Source organism: Pygocentrus nattereri, chromosome 20, assembly GCF_015220715.1.
Source record: "Pygocentrus nattereri isolate fPygNat1 chromosome 20, fPygNat1.pri, whole genome shotgun sequence".
Classification (NCBI taxonomy): Eukaryota; Metazoa; Chordata; class Actinopteri; order Characiformes; family Serrasalmidae; genus Pygocentrus; species Pygocentrus nattereri.
The window spans coordinates 29,108,551-29,125,187 of record NC_051230.1 but is presented as its reverse complement, the minus strand read 5'-3'; the positions used below and the strand labels follow the sequence as shown (position 1 = coordinate 29,125,187).

The window sequence follows — 16,637 nt, the reverse complement described above, 5'->3', positions numbered from 1 at the left end:
TCGGAAACGGCAAATTCAAGCCTGAGACAGTATTTTTAAGACGTCCTCGCTACAGGAGCGTCCGCTCACAGTCCACAGGGAGGAGGACCGCGCGGAGATGGCCGTGAGGGTCGGCCGAGCCCTCGGCTGGGTCAGTTTAGCACACAGCACCGATCATTCCGTCAACACGCCTTGTCTGGCCAAACGCTTCGCTGTAGAAACCTCTGTTCTCTCGTGCTGCTAGCTGTGTGGCCTTTGGCAGAGTGCTTAAGTTTCTTCAGAAGGTGTCTACTGGGTATCTCAGACACTAGAGGGCGCTCCCGAGCGAGTCCAACATGAATGGGTTGATATGGAGCATCAGAACAAAATAATAGTTCATAAATCCTAAGACACTTTTCTGAAACAGAACAGCATAAAGCATTTTAACACCGCTGTTATATCTTTAAGAGCTTTTAAACCCGAGCTATAGGAGTTTATTAGGCCTCTCGTGTGTTCATGACGTCTGTGAGCGTTGTTTTTTTTAGTGAAATACATCCTTCTACTTTCTAAAGTTAAAGAAACGTTCAGGGCGAGTGATTAGAAACTGTTTTAACTTTCCGTTTACGCCCATTCATTGAGGACTCACTCGCGAGCTGTTTAGCGGTCCTGTTTTTGATATAACGGGGGAAATAGGAAGCGGCCAGCCTCCTCATAAACCGGCTGTGGTTGTGTTAGCAGTAAATGAAGAATGGAAGAGTTGGCTACTCTAAACTAAGTGTGAACATAGCAAATTGAAAGTTATGGTTTTGCTGCTATGGCTAATACGTTTCATGGCCAACTTGGAAGGCAAAAAATCCATTTGAACATTCCTCCAGTTCCTAATTCCAATTCTGAAAGTTGGAATTTTAACCCAACGCTCTGACGTCTCCAAGTTGCAGTTCCATGATGTTTCAACATGGAAGTGCAGACAGAACAAAATATAACAGCATGCTGTTTTTAGCTTTTTGGCCTTCCGAGTTGATGCTAGTGCATATGCTAAACACAGAAGCCTACTTGGACAATTTTACGGTCATTCTGTATTAGATTTTTAACCAAACTTTTGCCCCAGCCTATGTCTGCTTCTTTTAAGAATTAACCAAACCACTCTTTTAAAGTCTTTTTAAGAGCTTTTAATACATCCAGATCAGCCAAATGAGGGCTAGTTTACTATGAGTAACAGTGAACGCTTTGAGGTGGGAAGCAAGTCTGAAAAGTCCTGCTCCTGGTTGTCAAGAATGCAACATTATGGCAACTTTGTATGCCAATTTTTGGGTTTGGAAAGGGAACAATAACTTCATTTGAACTAATAAAGAAACAGAACATCCATGATGGCACTGTGGAAGTGGGGCAAGTGGACGAGGGGTCTTACTGGAGAGCAGAACAAGGAGAACGACTTGGTGTGAGGTTTAGGCATCCAGTTTGCGTTATGCTATGTAACTGGTGAGGCATTAGCTTCCATTTCTTCTTAGCTACGTTAGCCTTACAGCTCCTTCAGACACTAAATGTGTCTTCGCTGACTGTACATTTTGTGTAATAAGGGAAAAAATCTAATTATTTCCCCCGCTGAACTTATTTCTTTAAGTACGTGTTTTTCTATTTTTCTTGTGATCGTTTTTTATTACTTGAATCTAAATTCACGACTAACAATAACCTGTGTCTAAATCCACAGCCACCTTGTAACAGTCAGTGCTACTAATCCCGGCTCAAAGGTGAGCCCATATTTATACTTCTCAGAGTCAACGTGTTGATCTCAAATCAGTTTTGGTCTGTTTTATAGTCTAAAGAACATTATCTGAATAGAATTGAGGGCTGTTCACAGATCAGTGGTTTTCCCTTTTGAGCTGCTTAATAAATATGGAAATATGGGTGTGGGAGTGCAGGAGTGTTGTAACTCCAGCCATGTCAACAAAGAGGAGGCATACATGTCCTAAAAAAAACAGCAGTGCAATTCCGTTGTGTACAGTCAACTTCCAAAACAAATGATGCTTTTTAGCCAACTGTGAACCAAACATCGACCCTAACTGTGGCTAAAGCTGTACACCAAAAAAAGGCTACTGAACCTGGAATAAGGAATAAAAAAAACTATTAAAAAAAAGAAGAGAATAAAAGTTACATCAAGAGTCTAATACAAAAATTAAAATAAAACAGATGAAAAAAGCACTTTGTATCGGGTTCGTAGCGTCTCAAAGGCAACATCTTGAAATCAGCAGAGAAGGTGAGGTCCAAACGAGCAGACTGGGCGAGAAAAAGACAAGAGGGAGCTTCTCACGGTCTGCGGTCATAATCACTGACCCTCCGCTTGATGTGGGACAGCTTAGCTTTCAGCTGTTTGCATCTCTTCTTCTTCATTTGGTATTCTGCTGACTGTAGAGGAGAGAGATAACGAGATAAGAGTTATTAACAGCAAAAATGAAAGTGGATAAGATTACAGACCGATTTTACATGAACATCTACTCAGCCCTGGAGGATGACGACCAACATCATTACTGCCGTAGCTTCATTATATTCTTATAAAATTATTAAAATATCCAGAGAAACCTTTTTTTTTTTATATATATATATGAAACACGCATTTAACCTGCTAATATTATTTACCACAACAATGAACAGCACATCACAACAGTTAAAGGCTAATGAACCCTTTTACAGCACTAGCTGTAGAGGTCATTTCACAGTCATCAGATTTTTCCATTGCTTTGGAACCTGACAATTGACATTTTCATTGGCGCTGGAGAACTTTGGGACTGGCATTCGGAAAAATCTGGCCTTATATTGCAACGGCTATTTCAAGCTGGCAGAGATGTGGCCTCAACTCAGACGACTTTAGACTCAAGTCACAAAAGTTTTGTTCACACAACTGGTAAAATGTGACACAGATGTCTGTGTTTCAGCAAAAAGCACATTTAATCCGAAATCCGATGCGACTCAGTTTGAACAGCCAGATTGGAATTCATGCGATTTTTACATCAATTCAACTCCACAATCGTCATAATTTTCCGCTGACTCAAACATTTAATCTGATATTTCTGTAACAAAAAACTAGAAGGCACTTATTGCATCTGCTCACAATCGAAGAGATTCTAAAAGAAATCCCTGAAAGCAGCTACAGAAGGCCAAAGGCTGGAGCGTCAGAAGAATCCAAGGACATGAACCAAAGAAGTGATCGTGTTTACATTTACATTTATGGCATTTAGCAGACACTCTTATCCAGAGCGACTTACAAAAGTGTTTGAATAACATGCCTTTTATACGGCGAGCTCGAACACATTCTGCCCAGCTGTCAGTCAGTGATGCTTCATGATGGCTTCTGTGACACTGATGAAGTTGAAACTAAACCTTCCAGGAGTGACCAGCGTTCGTTGGCAGTCATGATTGTTTACCTCTGAATAAACCACTTGAAGCCTGGTTCAGGCTGATTTTGAGCATGCAGTTCAGTTTAGTAGCGAGATCTGTTTAGTCCCACAGATCACATTTAAAACGTACTATGAACAGCCAAACAAAGATATCTGATTTGGTAAGAAACGTAAACGTAGCTAAATTCGATGACTTGTGACTCGACAAAAACAAAGAGGACTTGCGAAATAACGTTGACTTGAGCAATGTTTTTAGATGCGAGCCGTAGGAGAAAAAAATAAGAAGGCTTTTTTTTTTCTCACCAGCTTCATATATGAATTTTACCACTGACAGTGGACTGTGGAATATTTAATAGTGAGGAAATTTCACAACTGGACTTGTTTCACACATGGCATCCTATCACGGTACCACACTGGAATTCACTGAGCTCCTGAGAGCGACCCATTCTTTTACTAATGTCTGTAGAAGCAGTCTGCAGGCCTAGGAGCTCGGCTTTATACACCTGTAGCCATGGAAGTGATTGGAGCACCTGAATTCAATGATTTGGATGGGGGACTGAATACGTTTGGCAATATAGTGTATCTGTATTCCAAATGGTTGTATGACGTGTTTATGTGATACAAGCTGAGTATTGTAGTGAGTGAAAACAGATGGACAAAAACACAAAAAAGACTGAATTCTGCGACACTGCTGAGGCTGAGGGAGGCAATCCTGCACTGCAGAATACTTTGTAACATGACTAGATATCAAACAGCTAGTTTTAGGCCGGCATGTCTTTTTAAACGGTTAAAATTTTTAATTCAGTATCAATATTTATAAAATAGGATAATTACCCTCTTCAGGCTCTTCAGTCTGTTATACTGCACCATGGCATCCTGTTATAGACAAAATGTAATTTTCCATTAATCAACAAATTTAACCGACATTAAAAGGAATACTATTCATGTTGTAATTGGTTTCATTGTGTTCTTGGTGGCCATCACTCAATTTGGGGTTTGGACACAGTGAGGTCCCTTACCAAGAACTGTGGGCTTCCCTCCTGCAGCCGGTCCAGCTCTCGGTCCACCTCGGCGATGCCCACATTGATGTCGTCCAGTTCGGCCTGCAGCCGCCTGTATTCCATGTGGTCCCTGTCAAAATGCCGCTTATATTCCTGCCTCTTAACATCATTAGTGATGGGAGGGAACTCACTGTAAGACACAGAGACAGAGTTATACAATTATGTGAAAATATTACTAGGAGAAGATCTTAATGCTGTTTTGACTGACCGATGCACAAAGTGTGTAGGAACAGTAATAATATGTCAGTGTTGTAAGTAATTCTATAAAAACTCTGAAAGCTTCAGAGTTTTGAGAATGAACTAACAAAAGAATAAAAATAAACCATCAGTATACGTGTCTAGTTTTTTTTATAAAGGTTAAAAAAAAAAATCAACCAATTAATTAAACAAACAAACATTATAGCATCGTTTTAGTCAGGTAGATAGCTAGATAGACAAACAACAGACATACATACATTATATTATATTATATCTGCATCTTTAAACAAACTGTGTCCCTATCTGACCTGAAGAACACTGTTTCCTTCCCACAACTAAATATAACTGCTGTTACAATGTCTTGATGGCAGTGTGGGTACCTGCATCGCTCTGACTTTGATTCCACAGGTAAAGGTGAGCACCTGTGAGAATCCTACAAAAGAACATGTGCCATACAGGTGGCAACAACTACCTACAGCCTGCAAAGACAACAACAGAGCTCCTCCAGCAGATGGATGGATGGATGGATGGATATTAACCAACACATAGATGGAAAAATAGTCAGTCATAGGCAGACAGACAGGCAGACAAACAGAGAGACAGTACTCTAAGTCTCAGATGCATCACCACACGTACATGAAACATCTGAAATGTACTGCTGATATTATGTCACTCCAACTGGTCCTCATGGAGTAACATTTACTCAATAGACTGCAAAGCGTTTGTGAAGTTCACTGCAGCACATCTTTAAAAGACATCGACATGTCTGTTTGCAGAGTTGTGAGTTTATTTCTTTTCTTTTACAGGGATTAACCCTTTAACTCCTGTCTAAAACCAACCAAGCAAACGTGTCTTTGCTGATCATCTGCAATGAAGGAATCTCAACTGTCACCTAACCGCCTTTAACATTAAAGCTCCTCACCCATCATAGTCAGTTTCGTCCAGATCGTCAGCTGATTCTGCTCCCGTATCGTAGTCTCTCAGTTTACTCTTTGTTATGCTCAGCATGCTCGTCAGGTCGGAGCCGCTGTGAACAGACAAGACATTAGAAAACAGAAACTACAACATCCAAAACTGCAAACAATGAAACAAAACAGAAACAATGGAGGGAAGGAACAAAGGACAAGGAAACACAGAGTGAAATGGCACCAAAACAGACTCCTGAGTTTTAAAGGTACAACAAATAATATTTATGTGCTCCTGTGACTCATATTATTGGCTCTGGCTGGACATCAGTCTTTGTTATATGGCTGAAGGAAGAATATATTTTTGTTAGATTTACTTCCTTGTTGCTGTGCAACATTCCATCCCTACCATTACATAAAGCTCCTTATAGCAAACATACTTCTTTAGTTTTAGATTTGTAGTTGTAGTTAATCACAGCTTATGATACGATACTGCTGAGATATTAGATAAGAAAAGAGAAGATCTCAGTCATCGTCAAGCAAAATGATCAAATCTGCCTTACTAATCAGGTTTTTTGTGGCTGGATCAAAACAGTTTCATTCCAAATGAGTCACGGTGAGGAAAGTTTGCTGATGTGAATATTGACATTCAGAACATCAGATTCTAGGAACAGCCGAGCAACATCCCCTTGCAGAACAGGTTATTCGAGCTCCAGCAAGGGACAAAGGAAAGTCCTCCAAAGTTGCCACAAAACAAACATTCTCAAAATTCTTCTTTTCTTGTTCCACTAGCCACCGTCACCTTTAGCAAATCTTTGGAGCCAGATAAGCGTATATACTTCTGCTTTCACAGCGCTGCTCTTCATGTGTTTGATTTCCAGTCGAAACAGAAAAAACACGCATTCTTCTCAGGAAACTCACTTTCAGTTTTTCATAGAAATCTGCAGGGACATTTTTCCACATCTCCAAAGTTCAGTCTTAGAAACTGGTTGTATTTTCTGTTTCTCACCAACCAAATAATCCCAAACACATTCAGCAGTGTTGAGGTCTGGACTCTGGGGTCAACAGTCCATGGTTCAGCTTTTTTTTTGTTTGGTGTGTCCGTTTCCTTTTCTCAGTGAGGTTCTTCTTGAACAGCTACACGTCCTTTCAGACCCACAGCACTGAGTCGTTTTCTCACAGTGGAAGAATGGACAGAAACACCTGTGGATGTTTTCAGTTCTGAAGCAGCTTGATTTTCTCCCCTCTCTCAAAAATGACAGTGCTGTGTATCTGATGGGTGCAGTTTTGGGGTCTACCAGGTCTTCCAGGTGGTTGTTAGAAGTTAATCATTTTTAATTTGACAGTTTTGAAAACTTCTGTTTTTCTGTGAGTATCTTGTATCTAATCTCCTCAGAAAGATGTGCGTCTTTGAACGGGGACATAGTGTCAGCTGTGAGCTTTGGAAACAGCTTTTGGACACAGCTGTGACACACACACACACACACACACATATATATATATATATATATGTGTGTATATATATATATATATAAAAAAAAAAAATAAAAAAAAACTCACCCAGGAAGATAGATCGGTTTCTGAAAATCAGCGCTTTGGTCAAGATAGCTTGGGGATGCACCGACCTGGTCATTGTGGTCATTCACCAAAGCCTCTGGTTCCCCAGACACGTTAGTCACCTGTAAAGAATTTAACACATGCACAATTAACTCTGGCTTTCGAGTACAAAGTGACCTAGCTTTCATTTATTTAGTAAACAGCCTTGTTCGTTCCCACATCTATCATAAGATAGAGCAAACACTGTATGAAAAAAGGTCACTTAAAGACAGAAGTCAATGCTTTTGAGAAACTAGATGCTGGTTATTTGATTAAAACAGCCTTAAACAGAATTAAAATGGGAAAATATTTCTTAATTATGTATGTCATATGAAGTACCAGAGCTGCAGCTAACCAGCCCTCTCTTTCTCTCTATATGGTAAACAGTCTGTCGGAACCTTTAACTCAAGAAGAAACCGGTTCCTCCAGTTCCTCAGCAGATACTATCCACAGGTAGCAGGACAAAACTACCACAACATTTACTAAGCCAAGCAACCGGCAAGAGCTTTGTCCCAACAAGTTTTCCCCCTGAGGTCTTCTTGGATGCATTAAACTGCCTCGGGGGGCCGGGGGCTGCTGGACACACCCAAAAAATGGACATGAAACTGTTTAGCTTTCTCAATTTTGCTGCACTCAAGGTTCCTTTGGAACAGTCCCTCTACCCCCAACCCCACCCCTCCCTCGTGGTCATATTCAAAGCACTGGCTAGTACAGATGCCTGGCCTACTCACCCATTTCTCCACACCATGAGAAAAGGTGTCATTGAAAAGCTTAGGCTCCTCCCAGTACACACGGTGTCTGCCGTAGCGTCTCATCTCCTGGCGGGTCTTCACGGAAAATACCAGCAGAATGATCAGTGCCACCGCCAAAAGGAACCCCAAAACGATGGCAACGGCCTGGAAGAGAAGAGAAGAGGGAGGAATGAGACTCTTTCAAGTGGGCCTTAAAACTCAAAGTCAACAGAAGGACTAAGTGGAATATGCTGAGGACGGCTGCTTATGAGTACTTCTGATGCTTAAAGACGTTATAAAGGAGAAAACAATGCTTGGAAAATGAATGGAAAAGCTTGTGAAGCTCAACATGGCGTCTCTGTGACTAAGTCCAGCCCCTTAAGCATAAAGAGCTAATCGGCTTGCTGGTAGAGCCGTGGGGTGGGGTGGGGGGGACCCTAGTTGTGGAGATAAGGCAGTAGATGAAAATAACAAGGTTAAAAAATTTAACCAAACTGAACCAAAAGCTACAAAATATTTATGCTTTTTTTGGTCAAATTCTACCAAAAAACAAAAGCTTTTAGTTTCTAGTTTACAGATCTATCTTCATTGAAAGAGATAGGAGTTTCGTATGTCAGGGCACATCTGATGGAGTGTGTTACCAAGATGACCACTGAGTGGACTTTCCAACAAGCTCTGCTCTGACTACAGGCAGAATTGGTGCTAAATGGCTTACCATGGAATGCATCCTTGCTTTAAACGAGTGCTCGACAACAGATCACAAAAAAAGTTAATGTGAACAAAAATTACGGAAAAAAAAAACAAAATTGCTTTGTCCCACTCCTAGTGGTGCAATATCAATATAGGATTCTGTGACTTTCTCCGGTTTGAGGTTAAACATGAACTGGAAATCAAAGCACATTTTCCATCCATATCATGATGCATTTGCAAGTGAAATATCATTTGAAGGAAGGTCTTTCCATGATAAGTTGGGGTGGGAGGGGATGGGCAAGATCATGAAAAGTGGGAAAAGTTGTTCTATAGTCGCCTTTAAATTCTGATGGAAAAATTACAGGAAAACAAAAAATGTGCTTTTTCAAATGATCAATAAAGCACTATTCAAATCAATTGGAGTCTGTTTACGTTTTGACCATCCTATCCATTACTCCATACTAGTCAGGCCCCAGCTTCAAAGAATGCTCGCTCACCTCCTGAGGTTCCACCACGCAGTAGTGGTACATGTACTGGTTGATGAAGATGCCGGACGCCTGGGGTTGGTTCTGGTACTGGGCGCAGAGCTGCCAGATCATGTTGTACATCATGGAGCCAGAGGACTGAGCCGTGGGGTTGACGGCCACCAGGTACACCACGCTAGCGATGAGCATGAGCACGGCCAGGATGGCAGAGATGATGATGCTGGCCAGGTAAAACTTATGTGAACGGGCAGTGTTCTGCCTCGACACCACCAGGATGAAGATGACCAGCACGGCTATGAAGGTGACGGCCGCAATGCCGATGATGAAGCCTTTGCCGGTCAAGGGATCCATATAGTAGCCTCCGTAGCCGCCGTACCCACCACCATAGCTTCCAACCCCACTGCCGTACGAGCCCCCCATACCACCTCCATAGCCCCCGCCTCCATAGCCCCCGCCTCCATAGCCCATGCCCATTCCCAGCCCACCCATGCCCATGGCTTCCATGTCATAGTCCCATGCTAGAGTGGACGCCACACACACAAACAACGCCACGCACATGATGATGATGATGATGCACATGATCTTCATCACACCTGGAGACGACGTCCAGCGGTAGTAGTGTAGCATGTGCTCATCTGGGTAGGCGGCCGAGAAGGTGTGGCGGGAGGACCGGTGGTGGCTAGAAGAAAAGAAGGAAAACATGAGAAATAAAAAAGAAGCTGCCTCAAGAGTTCTTTATTTAATAAAATGGTTCTATCTAGAACCATGAATCATGCCTGATAACAGGTTCTTTGCATCATGAAAGTGATTACATCAGTCTGAAGAACAATGTGCTATAGACGATGCTACTGTTACAAGCTTGACACTGTAACAACAGAAGAACCCTTTCTGGTGCTATATAGAACCATCTACAGCACATTCTTCATCTACATAGAATCATTTTCTTTATTAAGAACCCTTGAAGCACCATCATCTTTAAGAGTTTAAGAGAGCAGCAGGTCAAAACTACTTAAGCACCAAGTTCATTACCCACACTAAAAAGAGGGCTCTTCAAGGGTTCTTCAGTAAAGAAAATGGTTCTATATAAAGCCATGAACACTCAAAGAACCCTTTTTCACAGTTGCAGGTTCTCTGCATCATGAAAGGTTCTTCAGATTGATGGGAAATTTGCATAATTGTGCTATAGATGGTTCTATTGCAAAAAGCTTGACACTAACAAAAGCAGATACAAAATGCTATACAGAACCATTTTCAAAAATCGTCTATATAGATCATCTACAGCACATTCTCCGTCAGTTTGAAGAATACATTCATGATGCAAAGAACGTTTTCATCATGCAAACAGTTCTTTTGAGTGTTCATGGCTCCACATACAAACATTTTCTTTACTTCAAAGATTCTTTAGTAAAGAAAATGGTTCTATATAGAAGCATGAACACTCAAAGAACCCTTTGCATGATTAAAGCGCTCTGTGCATCGTGAAAGGGTTCTCTAGACTGATGAAGAATGTGCCGCAGATGTAATATAGAAAACCTTTGTGAAAAGGGTTCTATACAGTACCAAAAAGGGTTCTATTGTTAGATTACTTTTCATGTGACCTCTTTATCTCTTATGATTAAACATTCTGTTTTTTACTGTCCCTTTAAGACTGATACATGTAAATGAGCTCTCTTCTGATTGGCTGCCCTGTACTGTGCCTTATTCACAAAGCACTATGCGCTGAAATGTAATCAGATCATTAAAAAAGTGAAATCAAACCAGGCTGGTTTTGTTTCTGTGCCTTTAGGACGCACATAAATATAACAGAGCCGAACGCCTCATTCAAACAGCAGCCTGGGCTGAATGAATGGGCGGGGCTAAACTACTATAGGCTGAATAGGTGGATCTATGACATCCACAAAAACGATTAATTCAAAACAGGCACATATGTAGACTGCATGGAGGGCAGTGAATGATTGAGTTTCAAAATGGACCAAACAACATCAAACTATTATTTAAGTGAGATGTTTGGTTGTCTATGATATCATCAGCATTTCGCTGTAAGAAGCTCTGAAGACGGATGAGAAGAAAGCCTCTGCACTGAGAGACTGTTGAAGGCTCTGTAAGATGTAGATGAGAAAATGAAGAAATCTTACACTTTTCTTATGTAAATGATATTCAGCGAGACTCGATTGAGCCATAAAGATTTGCGTGAGACAATATTTGCCCCAGGGCGGCTTCTCAGGAGCCAAACTTCAGTAAAATATGGCTCAAGTCTAAGATGAGTAAGTGACTCTGGTACTTACCCTCACAAATGCAAGCCCACCTGCATTTATACCATTTTCAGAGCGACACTGAGTGATAAAGCATTAGAAGTACTTACGTCCTTTTACTGCTGCTGTGTTTTTCTGAAGGCATGTTGGACCCTTGGGTTTGTCCTTGTCCCCAGAGTTTACTTAAAGCACTGAAAAGCTGTCCTGTGGAGTGAGAAGAAAGTGGGGTCAGTGAAGACGAAGCTGACCTCGGACTAGGCGGCCACACAGAGATTAAAGGGCAACTACATCACTTTTTCAAATTTCGGCATGGTTAAACGGTTGACACGCCTACATGGTCATTCAGAGTGGTTTGGTGTGAAATGCTCGTTTATAGAGAAACTTAGAGTCAGAACTGTTCACGGTGGTGGTGATAGGAACCAGATGTCCACCTCTATTTGAATTTATTTGTGGTGGAGTACCTGAAAGGTGCTCTAAGTCAAAGTAGACCCCAAAGAAAACGTATTATTTTCAGATTCATGAATATTTCACCATCATTAGTATCACATATAAAAAAGACTAGGTTCCCATCACCACCATGGTAAAGACATCCGAGTTGGTTGGAAAGTTTATTTATAACTTTTATTTATTATTTCGCATCAAACCAAACTGAATGACTGGTCATACTGTGAACCACCGAATTATAGACAAATTTCGAAAGACCGGTGGAATTCCACTTTATAGTATAAGCGGGGCAGCAGGTACAGAGCTCGTCTTCGCGTTCGAATTTTCCGGTCCACCTTAAATGGTGCAGCACTTACATGAACTTCTGCACCATTTAAGGTGGAAGGGGAAATTGGAATAAAAAGCTAACGAATGTTTAAGGTTCAATGTGGAAAAAAACGACGAACAACACACAAAAGTTCAGATTAAACGGGTTAATAATGTTAACGCTCAAAAAAACGGTCATTTTTCAGTCAGTCGACATTTTAAGCTAAGCTAACGTTCCCGCAAAGCCGTCAAATGTCAGTTAAACGGAGGCACCGCGAACTGGACACTCGAGTGGAAAAAGAGTCGAAATGAAGAAGAAAGTCGGATTACACGAGTTAAAATATTAAAATATTACGGTAATAAATATTCCGAGTGATCTCTGAGTCCGTAGCCGAATGTGTTCGTGTTTTAAATCATCAAAACACGAAAAAACCCCACAGCGCGTTAGCGGACATTTATCCAGCTAACCTAAGCTGAGTTTAATGAACTCGCGCGCTGTCTCTCTCTCTCTCTCTCTCTCTCTCTCTCTTACTCTGTCATCTATCTATCCAAACTAATAAGTGTTCATGAAATAACGTGTCCAGTGAAAGTATAAATATGTCTGTAAGACAACACAACGACTCACCTGCTGCCTCTCCGTCCTCACTACAAACACAACTGTGTGGAAAAAACAAGCTCAAGCTCTCTCTCTCTCTCTCTCTCTCTCTCTCTCTCTCTCTCTCTCTCTCTCTCTCTCCCCCCCTCTCTCCCTCTCTCTCCCTCTCTCAGGTAGGAAACGCCCTCAGCATCATCATCACCCATCCTGCCTTATATTATATTATATTATATTATATTATATTATATTATATTATATTATATATGTTTCTAAACGTGGCCTGTTATGAATATTTGTTTACAATTGTTTGTCTTCAGCGCGTCTGGAATTTTTGTAAAGTAAAGCGTTTTCAGATCTAACGATTATTCGATTATAACCGTGCTAGATCTGCTCCTCCGCATTTTTATACCATTTTCACTACAATCTCTGACATAATTAGCCTCACATTTTTAAACAGTGCGCCGGTCGATAATAAAGAAATGCTGTTTTTATCCACGGCACTTGTTCATTTATCAGTCACCAATTATTCGTCTGTCATTTTTATTCACCCATTCTGTAAATATGACGTTTCCGCTGTCGACATTCATCAAAAGTAAAGTTGATTCTATTTAAAACACCTTTCATCAGATCTGTCCGTACATTAAATCAAAGAGCAGAGTCAAAACATCAAGGCTTTAATTTAGTTGATACATTACATAAGAAAGGAGTTAAAATAAGGATCTAAACGTATCTACAAAAGCGATATTTATCAGTATTACACTGTTTTAGTTCTGCTTACACGCTGATAAACCGATAAACGACTAGCGAGGCAGTCGAAACTTTAAAGGGGAAATCGGATTTTAAAGTTTCTACGTTACTTGATGGCTGAGATGTAAACAAAGACATTCAGAGAGAACAGACGTGACATGAGTCAGTCAAACACGCTGAGTCAGAACTGTTCATCTCCGCCACCTCCAGCTCAGCCTCCTGTCTTTTAGACAGAGCCACAGTCTCCAAACCATCCATCATAGCAGGACGCACTACTGTCTTGTAAACCTTCCCTTTCACTCTTGCTGCTATCCTTCTGTCACACATCAGCCCTGACGCCCGTCTCCACCCACTCCATCCTGCCTGCACCCTCTTCTTCATCTCCTTTCTACACTGTCCATTGCTCTGGATGGTTGACCCAAGATATTTGAAGTCATCCACCTTTATGACCTCTACTCCTTGCATCTTCACCTTTCCACCTGCCTCCCTCTCATTCACACACATGTATTCCGTCTTTTCTCTACTGACCTTCATTCCTCTCCTCTCCAGTGCAAACCTCCACCTCTCCAGATTCTCTTCCACCTGCTCTCTACTCTCACCACAGATTACAAAGTCATCTGCAAACATCATGGTCCATGGAGCCTCCTGCCTGACCTCATCTGTCAACCTGTCCATCACCATTGCAAACAAGAAGGGGCTCAAAGCTGATCCCTGATGTAACCCCACCTTCACCTTGAAACCATTTGTCACTCCAACGGCACACCTCACCACTGTCTCACTATCCTCATACATGTCCTGCACCACCCTAACATACTTTTCAGCTACACCTGACTTCCTCATACAGTACCACAGTTCCTGTCTTGGCACCCTATCATATGCCTTCTCTAGATCCACAAAGACACAATGTAGGTCCTTCTGACCTTCTCTGTACTTCTCTACCAACACTCTCAACGCAAAAATTGCATCTGTGGTACTCTTTCTGGGCATGAAACCAAACTGCTGCTCACTGATCTGGACCTCTCACCTTAGCCTTGCTTCAACAACTCTTTCCCATACCTTCATGGTGTGGCTCATCAACTTTATACCTCTGTAGTTACTGCAGCTCTGCACATCACCCTTGTTCTTAAAAATGGTGACCAGCACACTGCTTCTCCACTCATCAGGCATCCTCTCACTCTCCAGGATTTTGTTAAACAACCTGGTTAAAAAGTCCACTGCCTTCTCTCCTAAACATCTCCATACCTCCACAGGTATGTCATCTGGACCAACTGCCTTTCCATTCTTCATCCTTTTTAAAGCTGCCCTCACTTCCACCTTACTAATTGCCTTTGCCACCATTCTTTTCACTATGCGACTAGCCTCACAGTACTCCTGCCTACTTCCTTCATCTCTCTGGTTATCCCACTTTTTCATAGCTGCCTTCTTCTTCTGAATACTCTCCTGGACCTCCTCATTCCACCACCAACTTTCCTTGTCTTCTTTCCTCTGACCAGACGAAACAACCAACATATTTTTGCCAGTTTCTCTCACCACCTTCGCTGTAGTTTCCCAGTCCTCAGGTAGCTCCTCACTGCCCCCAAGGGCCTGTTGCAATTTTTCCCTGAACTGCCTGCAACCATCCTCCTCCTTCAGCTTCCACCATCTTATCTTTGGCTCTGTCTTCACTCTCTTCCTCTTCTTTGTTTCCAATCTCATTCTACAGACAACCACCCTATGCTGCCTTGCTACACTTTCCCCTGGCACCACTTTACAATCTCCAATCTCCTTTAGGTGGCATCTCCTGCTAAGGATATAATCCACCTGTGTGCACCTCCCTCGACTCTTGTATGTCACCCTGTGTTCTTCCCTCTTCTGAAAATACGTGTTCACCCCAGCCATTTCCAGTCTCTTTGCAAAATCTACAACCATCTGACCTTCCACATTTCTGTCTTTCACACCATACATACCCAGCACCTCTTCATCCCCTCTGTTTCCTTCACCAACATGTCCATTGATGTCTGCACCAATCACTAATCTCTCCTCTCTAGGGACACCATCTACCACTTCATCCATCTTACTCCAAAATTCCTCTTTCTCCTCTAACTGACAACCAACCTGTGGTGCATATGAACTGACCACATTCAAAATTACACCATCAACCTCCAACTTCAGGCTCATGATCCTGTCTGACACTCTCTTTACATCCAGAACACTTTTCCCAAGCTGTTCCTTTAGGATTATCCCTACTCCATTTCTCTTCCTCTCTACACCATGATAGAACAGTTTGAATCCACCTCCAATGTTCCTGGCCTTGCTTCCTTTCCATCTGGTCTCCTGAACACACAGAATATCTACCTTCCTTCTCTCCATCATGTCTGCAAGCTCTCTGCCTTTACCAGTCATTGTCCTTATGTTCAGAGTCCCTACTCTAACCTCCACACTCCTGCCTTTCCTTCTCTCTCACTGCCTTCTAACCCGCCTTCCTCCTCTCCTCTTTGATGGTCTTCAACCTACAGTAGTCCAATTTCCACCGGCACCCTGCTGGTCAACAGCACCGGAGGCGGTCGTTGTTAACCCGGGCCTCGACCGATCCGGTATGGCAATAATATTTGTGATCCGCATGATAGTTTTGGCACAAGTTTTACGCCGGATACCCTTCCTGACGCAACCCTCACCATTTATCCGGGCTTGGGACCGGCACCAGAAGCACACAAAATACACCCCTAATGGCTGGTTTAACAACATTACTTACAAAATACATATAAAACACACGGACACCGCAGATAAATATTGGTGCACTGGTTGTTTTGGATAGTAAATAAAGCTTTATGACCAGCGCATAAAATCCTATTTGTAGAACTGTTTTGATTTTTTAACGATGTAAAAGATTATTGTTCGAATTTTGCCCTTCAACCCAAAACATAGACGTAAACAATGGACAGTTGATATTAACATTTTGATTCAGTTGGACGCGTGAATCATTCTAATGACACAGAAAGCTATAAATGCATTAAATAGACAAAAATAAGCAAATAAAAGTTGTTGGAACGAGTGAAACATCACATTTCACTTAGTCCAAGCATGTTGGCATAAAACTTCATGTAAACTGGTTTCTCGACAGAACAGCAACCATGCTAAATGCGGTAATTGGCTAACAGTGGATGAAGCTAACTGCTAATGGCTATTGGGTTAAGTCACTGTTAGTGGCATTAGCACTGTTCACAGCAGTCGCTAATTCACATGATATCAACATCATAGAAATGAGATGCTGTTTACTGTTAGCGACATTAGTATTTCT

The 16,637-nt window shown here is 41.8% G+C and overlaps 1 protein-coding gene across 2 annotated transcripts; it reads right to left on the bottom strand.

Annotated features, from left to right (window-relative positions):
• Positions 1 to 1,115: 1,115 nt before the first annotated feature.
• oclnb (occludin b) lies at positions 1,116 to 12,711 on the bottom strand. Of its 2 annotated transcripts, none has more exons than XM_017709673.2 (9): positions 12,644 to 12,711; positions 11,379 to 11,472; positions 9,029 to 9,695; positions 7,842 to 8,006; positions 7,075 to 7,193; positions 5,532 to 5,636; positions 4,370 to 4,541; positions 4,185 to 4,226; positions 1,116 to 2,361 (listed from the first exon to the last, which is right to left on the bottom strand). In XM_017709673.2, exons 2-9 carry the CDS (start codon positions 11,411 to 11,413, stop codon positions 2,263 to 2,265), a joined length of 1,404 nt encoding a protein of 467 aa, XP_017565162.1. In that variant the 5' UTR covers positions 11,414 to 11,472; positions 12,644 to 12,711; the 3' UTR covers positions 1,116 to 2,262. The 2 variants fall into 2 exon arrangements, with proteins under 2 accessions (XP_017565162.1, XP_017565163.1); XM_017709674.2 differs by lacking the exon at positions 12,644 to 12,711 and adding an exon at positions 12,374 to 12,448 and having other exon boundaries at positions 2,263 to 2,361.
• Positions 12,712 to 16,637: the final 3,926 nt, after the last annotated feature.

Excerpts from the sequence above, each read along its gene's own strand:
- oclnb (XM_017709673.2), bottom strand. The coding sequence starts at position 11,413 with ATGCCTTCAGAAAAACACAGCAGCAGTAAAAGGAC. Across the intron at positions 8,007-9,028 it reads GCGTGGTGGAACCTCAGGAG|GCCGTTGCCATCGTTTTGGG; the intron begins GTGAGCGAGCAT and ends CTTCTCTTCCAG. Across the intron at positions 2,362-4,184 it reads GACTGAAGAGCCTGAAGAGG|TCAGCAGAATACCAAATGAA; the intron begins GTAATTATCCTA and ends TCTCCTCTACAG.